This window comes from Odontesthes bonariensis, chromosome 2 (assembly GCF_027942865.1).
Source record: "Odontesthes bonariensis isolate fOdoBon6 chromosome 2, fOdoBon6.hap1, whole genome shotgun sequence".
Lineage (NCBI taxonomy): Eukaryota > Metazoa > Chordata > Actinopteri > Atheriniformes > Atherinopsidae > Odontesthes > Odontesthes bonariensis.
Genome location: NC_134507.1, coordinates 604,071 through 628,619, shown reverse-complemented (window position 1 = coordinate 628,619; position 24,549 = coordinate 604,071). Strand labels below are relative to the sequence as shown.

Genomic DNA, 24,549 nt, shown 5'->3' with positions numbered 1-24,549 from the left:
TGTAAAATATTTTTCACGTTGTTTAAAAGAGACCCGAAAGGTTCTGAGAGTCCAATAAGATCTCATTATTATCATTATCCAATCAGCAGCGAGTCTGAGCAGCTCTGAGATTTCTATTTAGATTTTTCGCTGTTTGTACTTTTTTCTCTGTTTTTTCTTTTTATTTATTAATTATTTTTTGGGCTTTTGTGCCTTTAATGATCAGGACAGTGTAGAGGGACAGGAAGCAGGGGGCAGAGAGAGGGGGAACAACACGCAGCACAGGGCCGTCCGGTGCCGGACTCGAACGTATATATATAAAATATATATATATATATATATTCATTCAAATTCAAATTGTCATGTAGCTCAAATAAAATATTTACAATAATTGTATATCAGAACAAAAATAACTAAATCAATTTGAGAAGAACTCAGCAGTCACTGTTAAAAAGCCTTCTGGCTGTGGGGACATATATATATAATATATATTATAATATACATAATAATATATGTATTATATATTATTATATGTATAATACATATATTATTATATATATATGATATATATATAAAATATATATATATATATATATTTTTTTATTTGTTCATATATATTTAAATTATTTTTATTTATGTTTGATTTAATTAGAGTACATTTTCTCGTTATCTTTCTTCTTTTTATTTGTAGTTTATTTTCATTTTTTAATGTTTGTTTTTCAAATGTTTACCCCGGAAGTGACGTCACGCTGTCAGCGCTGTACTCTGAGGTCGCAGCTGCGGATCGTGTCTGCTCCTCTGAACAGGTTCTGATCGGGTCTGAACGGCTTCTGAACGGGTTCTGAACCTCCCTGCGAGCCGCTCCATTCTCAGCAGACCAGCCGAACCCACCCGGGTCCACCGCCCAGGCCAGCATGAACGAGTCTGCGGGGCTCCGGTACCGGAGGCTGCAGAGACCGCAGATCATCACCGACGAGCTGCCGGAGCGCCGACACAAGGGATCCGGGTAAGAGACGCGGAACCGGGCCCCGTTCTGACCCGCATCCCGGGAGGGGAACCCAGAACCGGCACACCTGAGAGGCAGGGTGGCCGGTACCATCAGAACCACCTGACTATAGAACCAGCTGATTATAGATCAGAACCAGCTGATTATAGAACCAGCTGATTATAGATCAGAACCAGCTGATTATAGAACCAGCTGATTATAGATCAGAACCAGCTGACTATAGAACCAGCTGATTGTAGAACCAGCTGACTATAGAACCAGCTGATTATAGAACCAGCTGATTATAGATCAGAACCAGCTGATTGTAGAACCAGCTGACTATAGAACCAGCTGATTATAGAACCAGCTGATTATAGATCAGAACCAGCTGATTGTAGAACCAGCTGACTATAGAACCAGCTGATTATAGATCAGAACCAGCTGATTATAAAACCAGCTGATTGTAGAACCAGCTGACTATAGAACCAGCTGACTATAGAACCAGCTGATGATAGAACCAGCTGATTATAGAACCAGCTGACTATAGAACCATCTGACTATAGAACCAGCTGACTATAGAACCAGCTGACTATAGAACCAGCTGATTATAGATCAGAACCAGCTGATTATAGAACCAGCTGATTATAGAACCAGCTGATTATAGATCAGAACCAGCTGATTATAAAACCAGCTGATTATAGAACCAGCTGATTATAGAACCAGCTGATTATAGATCAGAACCAGCTGATTATAAAACCAGCTGATTATAGATCAGAACCAGCTGATTATAAAACCAGCTGATGATAGAACCAGCTGACTATAGAACCAGCTGATTATAGAACCAGCTGACTATAGAACCAGCTGATTATAGAACCAGCTGACTATAGAACCAGCTGATTATAGAACCAGCTGATTATAGAACCAGCTGACTATAGAACCAGCTGATTATAGAACCAGCTGATTATAGAACCAGCTGATTATAGAACCAGCTGACTATAGAACCAGCTGATTATAGAACCAGCTGATTATAGAACCAGCTGACTATAGAACCAGCTGACTATAGAACCAGCTGATTATAGAACCAGCTGACTATAGAACCAGCTGATTATAGAACCAGCTGACTATAGAACCAGCTGATTATAGAACCAGCTGATTATAGAACCAGCTGACTATAGAACCAGCTGACTATAGAACCAGCTGATTATAGAACCAGCTGACTATAGAACCAGCTGACTATAGAACCAGCTGATTATAGAACCAGCTGACTATAGAACCAGCTGATTATAGACATGTCCGTCTGAACAGGTTAGTCACATGACCGTAAATTAAGCCACCGGTTCATTATTGAACTGATTATAGATTTGTTTGGCATGTTTCAGTGACTTTTATGAATCATTTAGACTAATATTCATCGTTTAAATGTTTTCTTGATGTATTTCTGGTGCTCAGTCCATCAGTTTAAAGAAGAACTCAGCATTTGTTTTTTAACTTCAGGAGCATTTTACATGTTAGAGCAGTGAGAGAAAGCTGTGAAAGTGAGGGGCCCCAGGATGGAGCCCTGAGGAACTCCTCAGAACCGTCTGTCTCTGTGTGTCTTCTGTCAGCACCTACAGCGGGAAGGTGTTCCAGGTGACCCTGCTGTCTCTGGGAGGCTTTCTGCTTCTTCTTCTGCTCGTCATCATCCTCATCCTGGAGTCTCCCATCCACCCCGAGGTGTTCAGGTGAGGTTCCTATCCTTCAGTTTAATGTTTAAAACACCAGCTGAGGTTCCTCTCTGTGTTCTTCCTTCAGTTTAATGTTTAAAACACCAGATTAGTATTTTAATATATTAAAATACTGAGTATTGTCGTATTTTAACGTTCTGTCATTCCTTTAATCTGAATTCATATCAATCCGTGTTCGACATCGTTTGTAGATAAATTTGACCTTTAAAGTGTAAATAAATAAATCTGCTGCCCCCTGCTGGCTGCAGTCTGAAGGAGCCCCCGCTGATGAAGGGCTGCTGGGAGCCCAACCTGAAGCTTCGAGAGGCCCAGAGACTCTTTGAGGACCAGCTCATCGGACCCGAGTCCATCGCCAACATCGGAGGTCAGTCAGTCGTATCGGTTACATCATCATCATCATCATCATCATCATCATCATCATCATCATCATCATCAACCCGAAACAAAGAGCTGACAGATGTTCGTCTCTTTGTGTGCAGATGTGTTCTTCTCTGGAACAGCTGACGGCAAAATCGTGAAGCTGATTGGTCGAAGAATCGCCACGGTGACCAGACTGGGAAAGCAGCCGTGTGGTGAGAAAAAAACCCCGAACACGGATTCAGTTTGTGTTCATAGTTCCAAAAAGGTTTAAAAGTTTTAGCTTCTTGGCTGTGAGTTCAGTTCAAGTTCAGGTTTAAATGTTGCTCCTGATTCCCTTCTCTAAAGTCTGCTGTGATTGGTCAGCAGCGCCTGATTAGGCACCGCCCACCATCCTGCACACAGAGCAGTTCTAGGGATAATCAGAGACAAGCAGTGACAGTTGACCTTTATCTCATCCAATCAGAGCAGAGCGGCGACAGTTAACATTAAATGACTAACTTAGGATCAGTCGAGTTAAAAGTTGAGTTTAAACAACTTTAGTTTTAGACTTTAAAGTAAAAACTAAAACATTGAAGAAACAAAGCTCCACTTTTTTCTTTTTTAAGCATCTTGACTCTGAACTCAGTGAAAGTCGGACAGAAAAGCAGCTTCAGATGAGTTTGATGTGACTGAGCGACATGAACCAGCGTGCCGTTGAGCAACAGGTTCCTGATGTGTGTTTGCTGTTGCTTCACGTTTCTCAGTCTGACGCTGATGCAACCTTCAGGCTGACAGTTGGTTTGTGTTGAGCAACAAAACGCCCTCTGAGGTGTCGGGTTTCATTTTTAACCTTTGACCTCTGATTGAGCTCAACATGACAGCTGGAAGTTTCTCAGTCTGACTGGTTTCTGTTCTCAGGAAGTTCAACATGTTGACATTTCAGCTTCTGCTTAAAGTTACAGTTTCAAAGAGTTTTTAACTTCCTGTTCTTCCTTATCTGGGCTCTGATTGGATGAATTTAAAGTCAGCTGTCCCTGCTGGGCTCTGATTGGATGAATTTAAAATCAGCTGTCCCTGCTGGGCTCTGATTGGATGAATTTAATGTCAGCTGTCCCTGCTGGGCTCTGATTGGATGAATTTAAAATCAACTGTCCCTGCTGGGCTCTGATTGGATGAATTTAATGTCAGCTGTCCCTGCTGGGCTCTGATTGGATGAATTTAAAATCAACTGTCCCTGCTGGGCTCTGATTGGATTAATTTAAAGTCAGCTGTCCCTGCTGGGCTCTGATTGGATGAATTTAAAGTCAGCTGTCCCTGCTGGGCTCTGATTGGATGAATTTAAAGTCTTTGGACTGAAATGTAATTCCCGGGTCTCTGACGCTCTGCAGGCTCCAGAGACGAGGAGTCCAGCTGCGGGAGGCCTCTGGGGATCCGGGTGGGGCCCAACGGGACTCTGTTTGTGGCCGATGCTTACCTGGGGCTGTTCGAGGTCAACCCCACCACAGGTGAGTCCATCCCTCACATACCTGCCTCCTGCTTTTATTTCTTTCAGAACCTCCTGCTGCTCAAACCAGCTCGTTAGCTCAAACCAACATATTAGCTCAAACCAGCTCATTAGTTCAAACCAACATGTTAGTTCAAACCAACATGTTAGTTCAAACCAACATGTTAGCTCAAACCAGCTCGTTAGCTCAAACAAGCTCGTTAGCTCAAACCAACATGTTAGCTCAAACCAGCTCATTAGTTCAAACCAACATGTTAGTTCAAACCAACATGTTAGCTCAAACCAGCTCGTTAGCTCAAACAAGCTCGTTAGCTCAAACCAACATGTTAGCTCAAACCAGCTCGTTAGTTCAAACCAACATGTTAGCTCAAACCAGCTCGTTAGCTAAAACAAACTCGTTAGCGCAAAACCAGCTCGTTAGTTCAAACCAACATGTTAGTTTAAACCAACATGTTAGCTCAAACCAGGTCGTTAGCTCAAACCAGCTCGTTAGCTCAAACCAACATGTTAGTTTAAACCAACATGTTAGCTCAAACCAGCTCGTTAGCTCAAACCAGCTCGTTAGCTCAAACAAACTCGTTAGCACAAAACCAACTCGTTAGCTCAAACCAACATGTTAGCTCAAACCAGCTTGTTAGCTCAAACCAGCTCGTTAGCTCAAACCAGCTCGTTAGCTCAAACCAGCTCGTTAGCTCAAACAAACTCGTTAGCCACAGACGACCCAGAATGCAACACTGTCTGAGAGCGCTGCGCCCCCCTGCCGCTGCTCCCACCTCTCGGACCTGCTGTGTTTTCCCTCTGCAGGTGAGGCCACCCGGCTGGTGGCGGGCGGTCAGCTGGTCGCCGGCAGGCGGCTGTCGTTCATTAACGACGTGGCGGTGACGCAGGACGGAAAGAAGCTGTACTTCACCGACTCCAGCAGCAGGTGGCAGCGCAGGGACTACCTGCACCTGATCATGGAGGCCACGGCCGACGGACGGTAGGACACCTCACCTCTGAACCAGGACCAGCGTCAGGACTGCACATTGACTGACCCGGTTTGTGTTGTCTCAGGGTGTTGGAGCTGGACACGGAGACCCGGGAGCTGACCGTCGTCATGGAGAACCTGCGGTTCCCCAACGGCATCCAGCTGCTGCCGGACGAGGAGTCGGTGCTGGTGGCAGAGACCACCATGGCCCGGATCCGCAGGTAAAGCCTGGTTTATAGTCGGTAACGCAAGACGCAACACAAGACGCAAGACGCAACGCAAGCCCTTGCGCGGTTGCAAGCCCCCCCTTGCGTGCTTGCGTGTGTCACCTCAATTTTCTAAACTTCACGCAAGACGCAAGCACAAGCCACTGGCTGTGGTCGAAACCGCCTACTACTTGATCGATCTGACAGTATGCAGAGCGTTTACACACAGTGCACTTCACTCCTGCCCGAGCCGAAATCAGCCGGCCTGAAAAGCTGATTTCCCTTAGCTATAAACTCTGTAAATATATAACTTTAGCAACATTTGAAACATTTTCAGGCGAGAAAGTAGTCGTTTAGACCCCCAAGGTGTTGAAAATCTGACAAAATACCGGCTATTTACAAGAAGAAGAAGAAGCATGAATCCAGTCGAAGAGATCTATGGAAGAGAGACTTGCCGAAGAGGTCCTGGCGGTGAATTTCCTTTCATCGTAGTAGGCTTGTCATTGAAAAAACCCGCTACTCCACCTACAGTCCTGGCGGTGAATCGCCACGCAGCACACGCAACCGCCGACAAAGCAAAATGAAGTATAAACGTCTCGAGCCATTAACATACGCGCAAGACGCAAGCGCAAGGGCAGTTAAAAGAAGTATAACTCAGCCTTAAGGGCTCACCTGTGGTCCATGTAGGATGTCATATAACTGCCCTCAGTTACCATGGAAACGGATTCCTCAGCGTGTGTGTGGATGGGAACATGTCTGTCTTTGTGAGGACATCGAGGTGATCCTGTAACCCTTCTGCTTGGGTTACCGAGCACACAGGACCGGTTCCCTTTCTGTTCCTGAAGGACATGTTGGAGCTCCTGAGCATTTATTTCTCTGTGACACACAAATAAGGCTTAAAGTGTCTGAAAGTCTGGTAGCTGGTGGAACCATGTCCACAGTCGCTTTGTGTTTCTGTCCCAGAGTCCACGTGGCCGGCCTGAATAAAGGGGGGATGGACACCTTCGTGGACAACCTGCCCGGTTTCCCTGACAACATCCGTCCCAGCTCCACTGGAGGCTACTGGGTGGCCATGTCCGCGGTGAGACCCAACCCCGGCTTTTCAATGCTGGACTTCCTGTCCCAGAGACCCTGGATCAAAAAGCTCATTTTCAAGGTAAAAACCGTCAGATTTATTCTTCTTTCTGCTTTTAGCTCCGCCCGGCTGCATGTTTTAAAAGGAAGGAGTTCACACAGGACACGAGGGAAGTCACATCAGATTTTCGGCATTATTTATTATGGTTTTATGGTGTTTAGCTGTTTCTATGCTGTTCTGTGTGAGAACATGTCTGTTTGCCCCCTGAGGATAACAAAGATATCCTGATAACCTCAGTCACAAACTCAGTTTCACAGCTTCTGAGACATTAAAGAAACTTTTCAAAGTGTAAGCAGAGAAGAAAATGTATGAAGAACAGCAGCTCCTAGGAGTTCAGAGAGGAACCAACCCACTGCAGGGGGTCTGTGCCGACCGGGACCGGATTAGGACTGCCGGGTGTCCACAGGTTAGGACTGCCGGGTGTACACAGGTTAGGACTGCCTGGTGTCCACAGGTTAGGACTGCCTGGTATCCACAGGTTAGGACTGCCTGGTATCCACAGGTTAGGACTGCCGGGTGTACACAGGTTAGGACTGCCTGGTGTCCACAGGTTAGGACTGCCTGGTATCCACAGGTTAGGACTGCCGGGTGTCCACAGATTAGGACTGCCTGGTGTACACAGGTTAGGACTGCCTGGTGTCCACAGGTTAGGACTGCCTGGTGTCCACAGGTTAGGACTGCCTGGTGTCCACAGGTTAGGACTGCCTGGTAACCACAGGTTAGGACTGCCTGGTATCCACAGGTTAGGACTGCCTGGTGTCCACAGGTTAGGACTGCCTGGTATCCACAGGTTAGGACTGCCTGGTGTCCACAGGTTAGGACTGCCTGGTATCCACAGGTTAGGACTGCCTGGTGTCCACAGGTTAGGACTGCCTGGTGTATACAGGTTAGGACTGCCTGGTGTATACAGGTTAGGACTGCCTGGTGTCCACAGGTTAGGACTGCCTGGTATCTACAGGTTAGGACTGCCTGGTGTATACAGGTTAGGACTGCCTGGTGTATACAGGTTAGGACTGCCTGGTATCCACAGGTTAGGACTGCCTGGTGTCTACAGGTTAGGACTGCCGGGTGTCCACAGATTAGGACTGCCTGGTGTCCACAGGTTAGGACTGCCTGGTATCCACAGGTTAGGACTGCCTGGTGTCCACAGGTTAGGACTGCCTGGTATCCACAGGTTAGGACTGCCTGGTGTCCACAGGTTAGGACTGCCTGGTATCCACAGGTTAGGACTGCCTGGTGTCCACAGGTTAGGACTGCCTGGTGTATACAGGTTAGGACTGCCTGGTGTATACAGGTTAGGACTGCCTGGTGTCCACAGGTTAGGACTGCCTGGTATCTACAGGTTAGGACTGCCTGGTGTATACAGGTTAGGACTGCCTGGTGTATACAGGTTAGGACTGCCTGGTATCCACAGGTTAGGACTGCCTGGTGTCTACAGGTTAGGACTGCCGGGTGTCCACAGATTAGGACTGCCTGGTGTCCACAGGTTAGGACTGCCTGGTATCCACAGGTTAGGACTGCCTGGTGTCCACAGGTTAGGACTGCCTGGTATCCACAGGTTAGGACTGCCTGGTGTCCACAGGTTAGGACTGCCTGGTGTATACAGGTTAGGACTGCCTGGTGTATACAGGTTAGGACTGCCTGGTGTCCACAGGTTAGGACTGCCTGGTATCCACAGGTTAGGACTGCCTGGTGTCCACAGGTTAGGACTGCCTGGTGTATACAGGTTAGGACTGCCTGGTGTCCACAGGTTAGGACTGCCTGGTATCCACAGGTTAGGACTGCCTGGTGTCCACAGGTTAGGACTGCCTGGTATCCACAGGTTAGGACTGCCTGGTGTCCACAGGTTAGGACTGCCTGGTATCCACAGGTTAGGACTGCCTGGTGTCCACAGGTTAGGACTGCCTGGTGTCCACAGGTTAGGACTGCCTGGTATCCACAGGTTAGGACTGCCTGGTGTCCACAGGTTAGGACTGCCTGGTATCCACAGGTTAGGACTGCCGGGTGTCCACAGGTTAGGACTGCCTGGTATCCACAGGTTAGGACTGCCGGGTGTCCACAGGTTAGGACTGCCTGGTATCCACAGGTTAGGACTGCCTGGTGTCCACAGGTTAGGACTGCCGGGTGTCCACAGGTTAGGACTGCCTGGTATCCACAGGTTAGGACTGCCTGGTGTCCACAGGTTAGGACTGCCTGGTATCCACAGGTTAGGACTGCCTGGTGTCCACAGGTTAGGACTGCCGGGTGTCCACAGGTTAGGACTGCCTGGTATCCACAGGTTAGGACTGCCTGGTGTCCACAGGTTAGGACTGCCGGGTGTCCACAGGTTAGGACTGCCTGGTATCCACAGGTTAGGACTGCCGGGTGTCCACAGGTTAGGACTGCCTGGTGTCCACAGGTTAGGACTGCCTGGTGTACACAGATTAGGACTGCCTGGTGTACACAGGTTAGGACTGCCTGGTGTCCACAGGTTAGGACTGCCTGGTGTCCACAGGTTAGGACTGCCTGGTGTCCACAGGTTAGGACTGCCTGGTGTCCACAGGTTAGGACTGCCTGGTATCCACAGGTTAGGACTGCCTGGTATCCACAGGTTAGGACTGCCTGGTATCCACAGGTTAGGACTGCCTGGTGTCCACAGGTTAGGACTGCCGGGTGTCCACAGGTTAGGACTGCCTGGTATCCACAGGTTAGGACTGCCTGGTGTCCACAGGTTAGGACTGCCTGGTATCCACAGGTTAGGACTGCCTGGTATCCACAGGTTAGGACTGCCTGGTATCCACAGGTTAGGACTGCCTGGTGTCCACAGGTTAGGACTGCCGGGTGTCCACAGGTTAGGACTGCCTGGTGTACACAGGTTAGGACTGCCTGGTGTCCACAGGTTAGGACTGCCTGGTGTCCACAGGTTAGGACTGCCTGGTGTACACAGGTTAGGACTGCCTGGTGTACACAGGTTAGGACTGCCTGGTGTACACAGGTTAGGACTGCCTGGTGTACACAGGTTAGGACTGCCTGGTATCCACAGGTTAGGACTGCCTGGTGTCCACAGGTTAGGACTGCCTGGTGTACACAGGTTAGGACTGCCTGGTATCCACAGGTTAGGACTGCCTGGTATCCACAGGTTAGGACTACCTGGTGTCCACAGGTTAGGACTGCTGGGTGTCCACAGGTTAGGAGTGCCTGGTGTCAACAGGTTAGGACTGCCGGGTGTCCACAGGTTTGGACTGCCGGGTGTCCACAGGTTAGGACTGCCTGGTGTCCACAGGTTAGGACTGCCTGGTATCCACAGGTTAGGACTGCCTGGTGTCCACAGGTTAGGACTGCCTGGTGTCCACAGGTTAGGACTGCCTGGTATCCACAGGTTAGGACTGCCTGGTGTCCACAGGTTAGGACTGCCTGGTATCCACAGGTTAGGACTGCCGGGTGTCCACAGGTTAGGACTGCCTGGTATCCACAGGTTAGGACTGCCGGGTGTCCACAGGTTAGGACTGCCTGGTATCCACAGGTTAGGACTGCCTGGTGTCCACAGGTTAGGACTGCCGGGTGTCCACAGGTTAGGACTGCCTGGTATCCACAGGTTAGGACTGCCTGGTGTCCACAGGTTAGGACTGCCTGGTATCCACAGGTTAGGACTGCCTGGTGTCCACAGGTTAGGACTGCCGGGTGTCCACAGGTTAGGACTGCCTGGTATCCACAGGTTAGGACTGCCTGGTGTCCACAGGTTAGGACTGCCGGGTGTCCACAGGTTAGGACTGCCTGGTATCCACAGGTTAGGACTGCCGGGTGTCCACAGGTTAGGACTGCCTGGTGTCCACAGGTTAGGACTGCCTGGTGTACACAGATTAGGACTGCCTGGTGTACACAGGTTAGGACTGCCTGGTGTCCACAGGTTAGGACTGCCTGGTGTCCACAGGTTAGGACTGCCTGGTGTCCACAGGTTAGGACTGCCTGGTGTCCACAGGTTAGGACTGCCTGGTATCCACAGGTTAGGACTGCCTGGTATCCACAGGTTAGGACTGCCTGGTATCCACAGGTTAGGACTGCCTGGTGTCCACAGGTTAGGACTGCCGGGTGTCCACAGGTTAGGACTGCCTGGTGTACACAGGTTAGGACTGCCTGGTGTACACAGGTTAGGACTGCCTGGTGTACACAGGTTAGGACTGCCTGGTATCCACAGGTTAGGACTGCCTGGTGTCCACAGGTTAGGACTGCCTGGTGTACACAGGTTAGGACTGCCTGGTATCCACAGGTTAGGACTGCCTGGTATCCACAGGTTAGGACTACCTGGTGTCCACAGGTTAGGACTGCTGGGTGTCCACAGGTTAGGAGTGCCTGGTGTCAACAGGTTAGGACTGCCGGGTGTCCACAGGTTTGGACTGCCGGGTGTCCACAGGTTAGGACTGCCGGGTGTCCACAGGTTAGGACTGCCTGGTGTCCACAGGTTAGGACTGCCTGGTGTCCACAGGTTAGGACTGCCTGGTGTCCACAGGTTAGGACTGCCGGGTGTCCACAGGTTTGGACTGCCGGGTGTCCACAGGTTAGGACTGCCGGGTGTCCACAGGTTAGGACTGCCTGGTGTCCACAGGTTAGGACTGCCGGGTGTCCACAGGTTTGGACTGCCGGGTGTCCACAGGTTAGGACTGCCTGGTATCCACAGGTTAGGACTGCCGGGTGTCCACAGGTTAGGACTGCCTGGTATCCACAGGTTAGGACTGCCTGGTGTACACAGGTTAGGACTGCCTGGTATCCACAGGTTAGGACTGCCTGGTGTCCACAGGTTAGGACTGCCTGGTGTCCACAGGTTAGGACTGCCTGGTATCCACAGGTTAGGACTGCCTGGTGTCCGGAACAAATCTTCCTCACACACCGGAGTAAGTCATGGAGTTCCTCAGGGTTCTGTGCTCAGACCAGGTCCTCTCAGCCCCCAGCTGGTCCAGGCAGATGGCCGGGCAGCCATCCTTGTTATGGTTCTGATGGAGGTTTCTTCCTGTCGCAGCTCAGGACGGGGGATTGGATCAGAGAGAAGCTTCAGTTCAATCTGTTGGCTTATCTAGGAAACTTTTGTAATTGGTTCTGTAAAAATTTGACTAATTTGGAATTTAATGAATTGGACTAATTGGTTTGAATTGGACTTATGAAGCGCCCTGCCTTGTTGTAATCTGAGCGCTCGACAGACAGTCTTTCACCCTGTTGTTTCCATAGTAACAGCCATAAAAACAAATAAACTTCTAGCTGCAAAGATAAATCATTCTTTTTCTTCTTTCCTCTTTCTGTCCCTTTGTCCTCACCTTCCTTCCTTCTCCTTCCCACCCATTCCACCCTTGCTCCACCCTTGCTCCACCCTTGCTCCACCCTTGCTCTACCCTTGCTCCACCCTTGCTCCACCCTTGCTCTACCTTTGCTCCACCCTTGCTCCACCCTTGCTCTACCCTTGCTCCACCCTTGCTCTACCCTTGCTCCACCCTTGCTCTACCCTTGCTCTACCCTTGCTCCACCCTTGCTCCACCCTTGCTCTACCCTTGCTCCACCCTTGCTCCACCCTTGTCTCCAGCTCTTCAGCCAGGATGTGCTGATGAAGTTCGTCCCTCGGTACAGTTTGGTGGCGGAGCTCCATGACGGCGGTGTCTGCACACGGAGTTTCCACGACCCCAACGGCCTGGTGGCGGCCTACGTCAGCGAGGCCCACGAGCATGATGGGAGTCTGTACTTGGGCTCCTTCCGCTCGCCGTACATCGCCAAGCTTGACCTAAACAAGGTGTAACCATGGCAACGGGACCCCCACACAGATGGATATTTGTGACTCGGTGTGAGCGAAGGTCTGAAACATGGCAGGAAACAGAAAAACATTGGTGGACGACCGGAGTTCGATTTAAATAACCTTCCCGTAGTAGGACTGAGTATCAAAACACTCAGGGAATGAAATATCAAATGTCCAGTAAATTTACATTTTTACTTTAATTTGTTTCTGCGTGTACAATATTTTTAAGTTTTACATTTTTGTTTGGTTAAAAGTTCTCGATAAAAACTGAGAAAGTCTGCTGTGAAAAGAGAAAGCTGAAGCTAACTCATCCACACGCTGGTTTACTTTGGTCAGAGCCGCTAACTGATAGCTGAAGCTAACTCATCCCCACGCTGGTTTGCTTTGGTCAGAGCCGCTAACTGATAGCTGAAGCTAACTCATCCACACGCTGGTTTGCTTTGGTCAGAGCCGCTAACTGATAGCTGAAGCTAACTCATCCACACGCTGGTTTGCTTTGGTCAGAGCCGCTAACTGATAGCTGAAGCTAACTCATCCACACGCTGGTTTGCTTTGGTCAGAGCAAATATAGCTGAAGCCATCAGTGAGCAGTGCATAAAGAGCCGTTTATACGATCAATGAGGATTATCTAAACACGCAAATCTGCTCCACTCGGCTCGATTTGCATGACTCACAGTATTTCCCACTTAATAGAATATAAATCTGGAAATTAAAATGATAAATTTGAGATGATTTCAACATTAACTGCTGAAAACAACATTGTAGCCTGACCTTGTGATCCCGATCGTGCTTCTTTGCTGATGATAGTTTATGAGATGTTGTTTAAAACCAAATTAGAAACATCTAACTAACCGTTAGCATGTGTTAGCATAAAAACACGGTAAAAATCTAACGTTCAAACTCGGTCTCACAGCTGAAAAACTGAAACGTGTTTTTTGTGCTACTGGACACGAAAATAACGTCATTTCAACCCGACTGTCGCTGCACGTTTAACAGGTGAGAGCGTGCACGTTTGGAGGTCCGGCGGGTTCAAATATTTCGAAGCAGATTTACTTTAAAGCGCTGTTTCGTTGGCGTTTTACTCCTCGCAGACTTACTTAGTTGGTATAAATGAGCTGTTTAACGTTATGAAATCAGATTTTTTATTTCTTGTTTTCCTGTGAGACGGAGCTGAATATTCACACGTTAAATGTTGCCTTCATTTATTTCGGGAAGGAGGCTCATTATTCCTGTTAAAAGGCGGCATCAGTATTTTTCCAGCTCTGAATCATGGCGAACTCGGCCCAGAAGCTTCATGGTTTCTCTGCTCTCAGCCTCATCAGGACGCTCTGATCCGTCCAGCTTTGCTCTCCTGAAACTAATTCATATTTAACCGTTTTCTCCATTCAAGAATCTAAAGATACAAGAAGATAAAACCTCAAAAGGTTCTGAGTTAACCCATCGAGTTCTGGTCCAAACCGGATTTATTTCAGAACCAGATTCAGAAGTTTAGTCCCAAAAGTTTCCGTTTTTTTGTGGTTTTTTTTGATGATTAAACTGGGCAGAAAACAGCTGATTTTGTTCAGAGAAGAAGAAACTTTTTGTTTTCTGTTTCTTTTACGTGCCAAATTAATTTTGACTCTGATCAGGTTTTTGCACTGATTTTCCTCTCCGATCAGATGAAACTGAGTTATTATTGCTGACTTTCAGCTTCTTTATTAAATAAGAACCTGTCGCCTGTTTGTTTCATTTCTGTTTAACTTTGAATAAAACATGATTTAAACTGTTTGAAATGTGACTAAATTCATTCATTCATCAGTTCTATAATAACTTCGAGGTTTTCTGCACTTAATAATGTGAAATGTTTCCAGATTTAAACTGAACATGTGGAAATAAAAGCTGCAGAGTTCTGAACGGTTTTTATTAACTGAAATGATCAGATAATCAATGGAAGCGATCGGCAGCCTTTATCCTCCCAGATGACGGTCGCAGCAACGTTTCTGCAGCAGGTTTACAGAGTAAGTCCAGAGTTCTGCTCTGATGCTTCCAGGGAATCAGCCAAACCTCCAGGTGACACTGAAACATCTGGAAAACACGAGGCAGCAGAGTTACACCCGAAGCTGCAGCTCAGAGGATTTATCGTAACTTTACTCTGATTCTGAAGCGTTTCCACAGTTTAAACGTTTTCCTCAGACTCACCTGCCGCAGAGGACCGGCGGGCTGGAAGTCGCAGCTGGACAGGTCGCTGATGTTGCTGCGTTTCCGACACACCGTCCTGGAGATGTCCAGATCCACGATGTAGCGGATCCCATCAACGATCTGACACACAGAGACATGTTGAGACAGAAATCTGTATCAAAGCGACTAAAACTGGATTAAAGCTAAAATGAGTCAGAATCAGAGTGAAGTTTGATCAAACGTGTTCAAGCAACACCAGAGAAGGTTGGAAATCATAAAAGTATCAGCGTCCGACTCGGGCTGAGACGCCGGAGTTCAGGGCTGCGCCACATCGGTTTGCTTTCACAGAAACGTGCACAGAAGACGGGCGTAAAGTCCAGTTTCATTCAAACCTTCATTTAACCAGGAAAATAAACTCAAAGGTTTTCCATGTACAAGTAGAAACTTGGAAAAACAAACTTAAAAAGATCTGCATCTTAAAAACCTCTGGACATTGAATCATCAGTGAGAGCATTTCCACTCAGACCCAAACCCTCCAGCAGGTTTAACATCAGCTTAAATAAACCGGCTCCTTCAGGTTCAGCTGGAATAACATCAGCATCCAGCTCAGAGGGCCCTAAAGGGAAACCCAGTTCTAACGTCAGGTTTTCCAGGTGTGAAGGAGACGATCAGCCGGATATCTGTGTCTGACACCACCTCTGAGGGCTGAGTACAGGAGAGCTTTAGCTGGCAGGGTGGACAGTATTACTGAGATAAAAAGCAGTGAGCCTGAGCAACGCCCTTATTAATGTAAGTTTAAGCTTTCTCTGGAACTCCTGGACATGTTGCTGTGATGCAGCCTGTGAATGTGGCCCTGCTGCCTGTGAGTGGAGGACTCTGGGCTCCAGGTGAGTCGTACCTGTTGCTGCGCTCTGCGCACGGCCGACGGTCTGAACAGGAAGGCGTCATTCGATTGGTTGTTGAAGGAGGAGGCGGCACCGAGGACCACCTTCTGGAGAACGGGGTCATCGGTGCTGATGTTGTGAGGGGCCCCGGGCAAGGAGCCACGGAGGCTGCCGGCCACCGACCAGCTCTCTGCAAGAGAAGAAGAAGAAACTCTGAGCTGCAGGACGGGGCCAACAGGTGGAGAAGAAGAAGAAGCTCTGAGCTGCAGGACGGGGCCAACAGGTGGAGAAGAAGAAGAAGAAGCTCTGAGCTGCAGGACGGGGCCAACAGGTGGAGAAGAAGAAGAAGAAACTGAGCTGCAGGACGGGGCCAACAGGTGGAGAAGAAGAAGAAGCTCTGAGCTGCAGGACGGGGCCAACAGGTGGAGAAGAAGAAGAAGAAGCTCTGAGCTGCAGGACGGGGCCAACAGGTGGAGAAGAAGAAGAAGAAACTGAGCTGCAGGACGGGGCCAACAGGTGGAGAAGAAGAAGAAGCTCTGAGCTGCAGGACGGGGCCAACAGGTGGAGAAGAAGAAGAAGCTCTGAGCTGCAGGACGGGGCCAACAGGTGGAGAAGAAGAAGAAGCTCTGAGCTGCAGGACGGGGCCAACAGGTGGAGAAGAAGAAGAAGAAGAAGCTCTGAGCTGCAGGACGGGGCCAACAGGTGGAGAAGAAGAAGAAGCTCTGAGCTGCAGGACGGGGCCAACAGGTGGAGAAGAAGAAGAAGAAGAAGCTCTGAGCTGCAGGACGGGGCCAACAGGTGGAGAAGAAGAAGAAGCTCTGAGCTGCAGGACGGGGCCAACAGGTGGAGAAGAAGAAGAAGCTCTGAGCTGCAGGACGGGGCCAACAGGTGGAGAAGAAGAAGAAGCTCTGAGCTGCAGGACGGGGCCTCCGGCACCAACAGGTTTAACAGGTGGAGAAGAAGAAGAAGAAACTGAGCTGCAGGACGGGGCCAACAGGTGGAGAAGAAGAAGAAGCTCTGAGCTGCAGGACGGGGCCTCCGGCACCAACAGGTTTAACAGGTGGAGAAGAAGAAGAAGAAACTGAGCTGCAGGACGGGGCCAACAGGTGGAGAAGAAGCTCTGAGCTGCAGGACGGGGCCTCCGGCACCAACAGGTTTAACAGGTGGAGAAGAAGGAGCTGAAACAGCTGGAGCACCAGGGCCTCTGAGGCCGTCTGCAGCCAGCAGGGGGCGCCAACACAGTGAGAGTCAGCTGGGACGCAACCAAAAATATACACTAAACTAACTAAACAAACATGAGCTAAACCTTTCAGGTCTGAAGTGATGAAGGTTCTGCTGACAGATCTGCTTTCTGACAGCAGAACCAGCAGGAACCATGAGAAGGTTCCACCTGCTTCATGTTTGCATCACAGCTTTTCAGGCCTCTTCTCTTCCTCCATTTTATTTTGGCCTGAGCAGCAGAGCTTTCAGAGTCCCTGAGAGGACAGAGGACAGAGTTAAAGCTGAAGAGGACAGAGGACAGAGTTAAAGCTGAAGAGGACAGAGGACAGAGTTAAAGCTGAAGAGGACAGAGGACAGAGGACAGAGTTAAAGCTGAAGAGGACAGAGGACAGAGTTAAAGCTACAGAGGACAGAGTTAAAGCTGAAGAGGACAGAGGACAGAGTGAAAGCTGAAGAGGACAGAGTTAAAGCTGAAGAGGACAGAGGACAGAGTGAAAGCTGAAGAGGACAGAGTTAAAGCTGAAGAGGACAGAGTTAAAGCTGAAGAGGACAGAGGACAGAGTTAAAGCTGAAGAGGACAGAGGCCTGAAACCCGACGGTCAGACTTACCCATGACGGCGAGCAGAGAGACGAGCAGCAGCAGCGTGTTCGGCGCCATCCTTCGGTCTGTGTTTGTGTTTCCTGTGAGGCAGCAACACTCTGACCACAGAGCAGCTCTGAGCTCCAGCAGGCCGATGATTTCCTCACACTGCAGGCCTCTGATGTCACTTCCTGTTGGTGGAACCATTTCCTGTGGTTCTGACACAGCTGATGGTGACGCATCAGTTCAGGCTCCTCCTCCTCGTTAACCAGAACAAACAGAACCGGATCAGCCCCACACAGCTGCTGGTTCTTCTTCTTCTGTTTAACATCTACATGCTCCCACTGGCACAGATTATAAAAAACAACAGAATAAACTACCACAGCTATGCAGATGACACGCAGATATATATTACAATGTCACCAGGAGACAGAGGCCCTGTACAGGCTCTTGGTAAATGCATTGAGGAGATTAATGACAGGATGTGCCACAACTTTCTCCAGCTAAACAAAAACAAAACTGAGGTAATTGTCTTTGGAGCCAAAGAGAAACGATTACAGGTCACCACAGAACTTCAATCTATACACCTAGAAACTACCAACCAGGCCAGAAATCTGGGTGTAGTGATGGACTCAGACCTAAACTTGGAAAAACACATTAAGGCAGTAACAAAGTCAGCCTACTGTCACCTTAAGAATATATCAAGGTTAAAGGATCTGATGTGTCAGCAGGACCTGGAAAAACTAGTCCATGCATTCATCTTTAGTCGGCTTGGTTACTGTAACAGCATCTTTACATAAAGCTCTGAATGGACCAGGACCAGAACCCATCAGTCCAGCTCTGAGGTCTCTACACCGGCTGCCTGTCCATCAGAGGATAGACTTTAAAGTTCTGATGCTGCTCTATAAAGCTCTGAATGGACCAGGACCAGAACCCATCAGGGACCTCCTGACCCAGTATGAACCCTCCAGACCCCTCAGCTCATCTGGATCCGGTCTTCTATCAGTTCCCAGAGTCAGAACCAGACCTGGAGGAGCTGCGTTCAGCTTCTATGCTCCACATGTCTGGAACAAACTCCCAGAAAGCCTCAGATCAGCTGCAACACTCAGTGTGTTTAAGTCCAGGCTGAAGACACACCTATTTTCAGCTGAATAAAGCTCCAAACTTAATCACATTTTATCTTCTGATTTTATCTATTGTTCTTATTTCTTTCTTTTTTGTTTAAAATTTAAATCCTGCTTTTTATTTCTACTGTTTTAATGTCTCTGTAAAGCACCTTGTAGTTGAGTCGTGCCGTACAGATAAACCTGCCTCCTTCTTCTTCTCCTTCTGCTGTGAGCTGTAAAACACTTTTATCAGGTAACCTCCTCCCACAGTCTCACTTTAACTTCTCCGGAGCTCAGGTTCTCTGAACACATGCAGCCATCTTTCTTCAGAACCCAGCAGAACATCCAGAACTCTGAAGGTTCTGCTGTTGAGTTCAGGCTGATCTGAATCTGAATCTTCACAAACAAAAACCCAAAAATCTCTTCTGCGACTCAGAGAACAAAACTTCTGACAGCAAAACTCATCATTTAGACACAAACATTTAATTTTCATCAGTGTTTGAATAAAGTGTTGTTTTATTTACAGCAGCTTTTCTTTAATCATTGTCTGAGATCCTGATTATCTCAGTGATGAGGCTCGTTTTGTAATAAGAACCGCTGAACTTGTGTAGAGAAAAAGATCAAAATCTGTTTTCACATGATATATGATCATGATCTCAAGAAAACAAAAGGAAGATTTCTAGATAAACAAACTTATTATCATGTGAAAAATAGCTTGTGATCACCAGATAACAGAAAAATCAACTTACAATATATCAAAATAACGGCATCAGAATAAATAATTGCCTCTGGGCTTCCGTAGTTACTGACTGAATGTAAACTGCTGAGCGTAATGGTTCAAAACTGGCTTGTTATCTACATTCTGCTGCCCTGAAGGAATGGCCTCTGGACACATTTCTCTGTTTGGTTTCTCTGCTGATGTAAACAACAACAAACAAACAAACAAACGAAGGTCAGAAAAGTCAGTTTACGTCCTTTCAGAGGTCAATGATGTCCAGCTCAGAGCGAAAGTTCTTCAGCCTGAAGTCCATCAGAAAAACTCTGAGTCTGTCTCCCAATAAATGTCCTGAGGACGTCTTTGTCCAACCATCAGACGAACCGGTTTTAGACACCTGAACAAGAACCTTCCAGGTAAAGACGAGACAGAAAAGGTAAAGACAGCTTGGTAAAAACATAAAGAACCAGCAGGACCAGAGATCCAAATGTCCAGAGGACCAGAGGACCAGAAGACCAGAAGACCAGAGAACCAGAGGACCAGAGGACCAGAGGACCAGAGGACCAGAGGACCAGAGGACCAGAGGACCAGGGGGCCAGAGGACCAGAGGACCAGAGGACCAGAGGACCAGAGGACCAAGGGACCAGAGGACCAGAGGACCAGGGGACCAGAGGACCAGAGGACCAGAGGACCAGGGGACCAGAGGACCAGAGGACCAGAGGACCAGAGGACCAGAGGACCAAGGGACCAGAGGACCAGAGGACCAGAGGTCCAGAGGACCAGAGGACCAGAGGTCCAGAGGACCAGAGGACCAGAGGACCAGAGGACCAGAGGACCAGAGGTCCAGAGGACCAGAGGACCAGAGGACCAGAGGACCAGAGGACCAAGGGACCAGAGGACCAGAGGACCAGGGGACCAGAGGACCAGAGGACCAGAGGTCCAGAGGACCAGAGGACCAGAGGACCAGAGGACCAGAGGACCAGAGGACCAAGGGACCAGAGGACCAGAGGACCAGGGGACCAGAGGACCAGAGGACCAGGGGACCAGAGGACCAGAGGACCAGAGGACCAGGGGACCAGGGGACCAGAGGACCAGAGGACCAGAGGACCAGAGGACCAGAGGTCCAGAGGACCAGAGGACCAGAGGTCCAGAGGACCAGAGGACCAGAGGACCAGAGGACCAAGGGACCAGGGGACCAGGGGACCAGAGGACCAGAGGACCAGAGGACCAGAGAACCAGAGGACCAGAGGTCCAGAGGACCAGAGGACCAGAGGACCAGAGGTCCAGAGGACCAGAGGACCAGAGGACCAGAGAACCAGAGGACCAGAGGACCAGGGGACCAGGGAACCAGAGGACCAGAGGACCAGAGGACCAGAGGACCAGAGGACTAGAGGACCAGAGAACCAGAGGACCAGAGAACCAGAGGACCAAAGGGCTAGAGGACCAGAAAACCAGAGGACCAAAGGTCTAGAGGACCGGAGAACCAGAGGACCAAAGGTCTAGAGGACCGGAGAACCAGAGGACCAAAGGTCTAGAGGACCAGAGAACCAGAGATCCAGAGAACCAGAGGACCAGAGAACCAGAGGACCAGAGATCCAGAGAACCAGAGGACCAGAGGATCAAAGATCCAGAGGACCAGAGGATCAAAGGTCCAGAGGACCAGATAACCAGAGAACCAGAGGACCAGAGGACCAGAGGACCAAAGATCCAGAGGACCAGAGAGCCAGAGATCCAGAGGACCAAAGATCCAGAGGACCAGAGGACCAGAGATCCAAAGAGCCAAAGACCCAGAGGACCAAAGGTCTAGAGGACCAGAGAACCAGAGGACCAAAGGTCTAGAGGACCAGAGAACCAGAGGACCAGAGATCCAGAGGACCAGATGATCAAAGGTCTAGAGGACCAGAGAACCAGAGGACCAGAGATCCAGAGGACCAGAGGACCAGAGGACCAGAGGACCAAAGATCCAGAGGACCAGATGACCAAAAGTCCAGAGGACCAGAGGACCAAAGATCCAGAGGACCAGAGGACCAAAAGTCCAGAGGACCAGAGGACCAAAGGTCCAGAGATCCAGAGGACCAGAGGACCAGAGGACCAGGGGACCAGAGGACCAGAGGACCAGAGGACCAGGGGACCAGAGGACCAGAGGACCAGAGGACCAGAGGACCAGAGGACCAAGGGACCAGAGGACCAGAGGACCAGAGGTCCAGAGGACCAGAGGACCAGAGGTCCAGAGGACCAGAGGACCAGAGGACCAGAGGACCAGAGGACCAGAGGTCCAGAGGACCAGAGGACCAGAGGACCAGAGGACCAGAGGACCAAGGGACCAGAGGACCAGAGGACCAGGGGACCAGAGGACCAGAGGACCAGAGGTCCAGAGGACCAGAGGACCAGAGGACCAGAGGACCAGAGGACCAGAGGACCAAGGGACCAGAGGACCAGAGGACCAGGGGACCAGAGGACCAGAGGACCAGGGGACCAGAGGACCAGAGGACCAGAGGACCAGGGGACCAGGGGACCAGAGGACCAGAGGACCAGAGGACCAGAGGACCAGAGGACCAGAGGTCCAGAGGACCAGAGGACCAGAGGTCCAGAGGACCAGAGGACCAGAGGACCAGAGGACCAAGGGACCAGGGGACCAGGGGACCAGAGGACCAGAGGACCAGAGGACCAGAGAACCAGAGGACCAGAGGTCCAGAGGACCAGAGGACCAGAGGACCAGAGGTCCAGAGGACCAGAGGACCAGAGGACCAGAGAACCAGAGGACCAGAGGACCAGGGGACCAGGGAACCAGAGGACCAGAGGACCAGAGGACCAGAGGACCAGAGGACTAGAGGACCAGAGAACCAGAGGACCAGAGAACCAGAGGACCAAAGGGCTAGAGGACCAGAAAACCAGAGGACCAAAGGTCTAGAGGACCGGAGAACCAGAGGACCAAAGGTCTAGAGGACCGGAGAACCAGAGGACCAAAGGTCTAGAGGACCAGAGAACCAGAGATCCAGAGAACCAGAGGACCAGAGAACCAGAGGACCAGAGATCCAGAGAACCAGAGGACCAGAGGATCAAAGATCCAGAGGACCAGAGGATCAAAGGTCCAGAGGACCAGATAACCAGAGAACCAGAGGACCAGAGGACCAGAGGACCAAAGATCCAGAGGACCAGAGAGCCAGAGATCCAGAGGACCAAAGATCCAGAGGACCAGAGGACCAGAGATCCAAAGAGCCAAAGACCCAGAGGACCAAAGGTCTAGAGGACCAGAGAACCAGAGGACCAAAGGTCTAGAGGACCAGAGAACCAGAGGACCAGAGATCCAGAGGACCAGATGATCAAAGGTCTAGAGGACCAGAGAACCAGAGGACCAGAGATCCAGAGGACCAGAGGACCAGAGGACCAGAGGACCAAAGATCCAGAGGACCAGATGACCAAAAGTCCAGAGGACCAGAGGACCAAAGATCCAGAGGACCAGAGGACCAAAAGTCCAGAGGACCAGAGGACCAAAGGTCCAGAGATCCAGAGGACCAGAGGACCAGAGGACCAGAGGACCAGAGGACCAGAGGACCAAAGATCCAGAGGACCAGAGGACCAAAAGTCCAGAGGACCAGAGGACCAAAGGTCCAGAGATCCAGAGGACCAGAGGACCAGAGGTCCAGAGATCCAGAGGACCAGAGGATCAAAGGTCCAGAGGACCAGAGGACCAGAGGACCAGAGGACCAGAGGACCAAAGATCCAGAGAACCAGAGGACCAAAGGACCAGAGATCCAGAGAACCAGAGGACCAAAGGACCAGAGGATCAAAGATCCAGAGGACCAGAGGATCAAAGGTCCAGAGGACCAGATAACCAGAGAACCAGAGGACCAGAGGACCAAAGATCCAGAGGACCAGAGAGCCAGAGATCCAGAGGACCAAAGATCCAGAGGACCAGAGAACCAGAGGACCAGAGATCCAGAGAACCAGAGGACCAAAGGACCAGAGGATCAAAGATCCAGAGGACCAGAGGATCAAAGGTCCAGAGGACCAGATAACCAGAGAACCAGAGGACCAGAGGACCAAAGATCCAGAGGACCAGAGAGCCAGAGATCCAGAGGACCAAAGATCCAGAGGACCAGAGGACCAGAGATCCAGAGATCCAAAGAGCCACAGATCCAGAGGACCAGAGATCCAGAGATCCAAAGAGCCAAAGACCCAGAGGACCAAAGGTCTAGAGGACCAGAGATCCAGAGGACCAAAGGTCTAGAGGACCAGAGAACCTGAGGACCAAAGGTCTAGAGGACCAGAGAACCAGAGGACCAAAGGTCTAGAGGACCAGAGAACCAGAGGACCAGAGATCCAGAGGACCAGAGGACCAGAGAACCAGAGAACCAGAGATCCAGAGGACCAGAAGACCAGAGGATCAAAAGTCCAGAGGACCAGAGGACAAGAGGACCAGAGGACCAAAGATCCAGAGGACCAAAGATCCAGAGGACCAGAGGACCAGAGGACCAGAGGACCAGAGGACCAGCGGACCAGAGGACCAAAGGTCCAGAGGACCAGAGATCCAGAGGACCAAAGGTCTAGAGGACCAGAGGACCAAAGGTCTAGAGGACCAGAGAACCAGAGGACCAAAGGACTAGAGGACCGGAGAACCAGAGGACCAGAGAACCAGAGGACCAGAGATCCAGAGGACCAGAAGACCAGAGGATCAAAGGTCCAGAGGACCAGAGGACCAAAGGTCTAGAGGACCAGAGAACCAGAGGACCAGAGAACCAGAGGATCAAAGGACCAGAGGACTAGATAACCAGAGAACCAGAGGACCAGAGAACCAGAGGACCAGAAGACCAGAGGATCAAAGGTCCAGAGGACCAGAGGACCAAAGGTCCAGAGATCCAGAGGACCAGAGGACCTGAGGACCAAAGATCCAGAGGACCAGAGATCCAGAGGACCAGAGGACCAAAGATCCAGAGGACCAGAGATCCAGAGGACCAGAGGACCAGAGGACCAAAGGTCTAGAGGACCAGAGATCCAGAGGACCAAAGGTCTAGAGGACCAGAGAACCAGAGGACCAAAGGTCTAGAGGACCAGAGGACCAGAGGACCAAAGGTCTAGAGGACCAGAGGACCAGAGAACCAGAGGACCAGAGATCCAGAGGACCAGAGGATCAAAAGTCCAGAGGACCAGAGGACCAGAGGACCAAAGGTCTAGAGGACCAGATATCCAGAGGACCAAAGGTCTAGAGGACCAGAGAACTAGAGGACCAAAGGTCTAGAGGACCAGAGAACCAGAGGACCAAAGGTCTAGAGGACCAGAGGACCAGAGATC

At 50.0% G+C, this 24,549-nt stretch overlaps 2 protein-coding genes across 3 annotated transcripts in view; one reads left to right on the top strand and one right to left on the bottom strand.

The window, feature by feature from the left end:
• Nucleotides 1-737: 737 nt before the first annotated feature.
• On the top strand, nt 738-14,366 carry apmap (adipocyte plasma membrane associated protein). The gene is made up of 9 exons (XM_075473782.1): nt 738-985; nt 2,569-2,685; nt 2,937-3,052; nt 3,168-3,260; nt 4,416-4,532; nt 5,336-5,510; nt 5,585-5,719; nt 6,668-6,860; nt 12,388-14,366. Exons 1-9 carry the CDS (start codon nt 894-896, stop codon nt 12,595-12,597), a joined length of 1,248 nt encoding a protein of 415 aa, XP_075329897.1. The 5' UTR covers nt 738-893; the 3' UTR covers nt 12,598-14,366.
• A 109-nt stretch (nt 14,367-14,475) lies between these two features.
• The window catches only part of LOC142388467 (uncharacterized), a 21,276-nt gene continuing 11,202 nt past the window's right edge, over nt 14,476-24,549 (bottom strand). For both annotated transcript variants that reach the window (XM_075473731.1, XM_075473740.1), the window contains exons 5-8: nt 17,466-17,780; nt 15,650-15,825; nt 14,773-14,892; nt 14,476-14,658 (exon numbers count right to left, since the gene is read on the bottom strand). In XM_075473731.1, the coding sequence (XP_075329846.1) occupies nt 14,628-14,658; nt 14,773-14,892; nt 15,650-15,825; nt 17,466-17,780 (642 nt within the window). In that variant the 3' untranslated portion in view covers nt 14,476-14,627. The remainder of the gene's footprint in view (nt 14,659-14,772; nt 14,893-15,649; nt 15,826-17,465; nt 17,781-24,549) is intronic.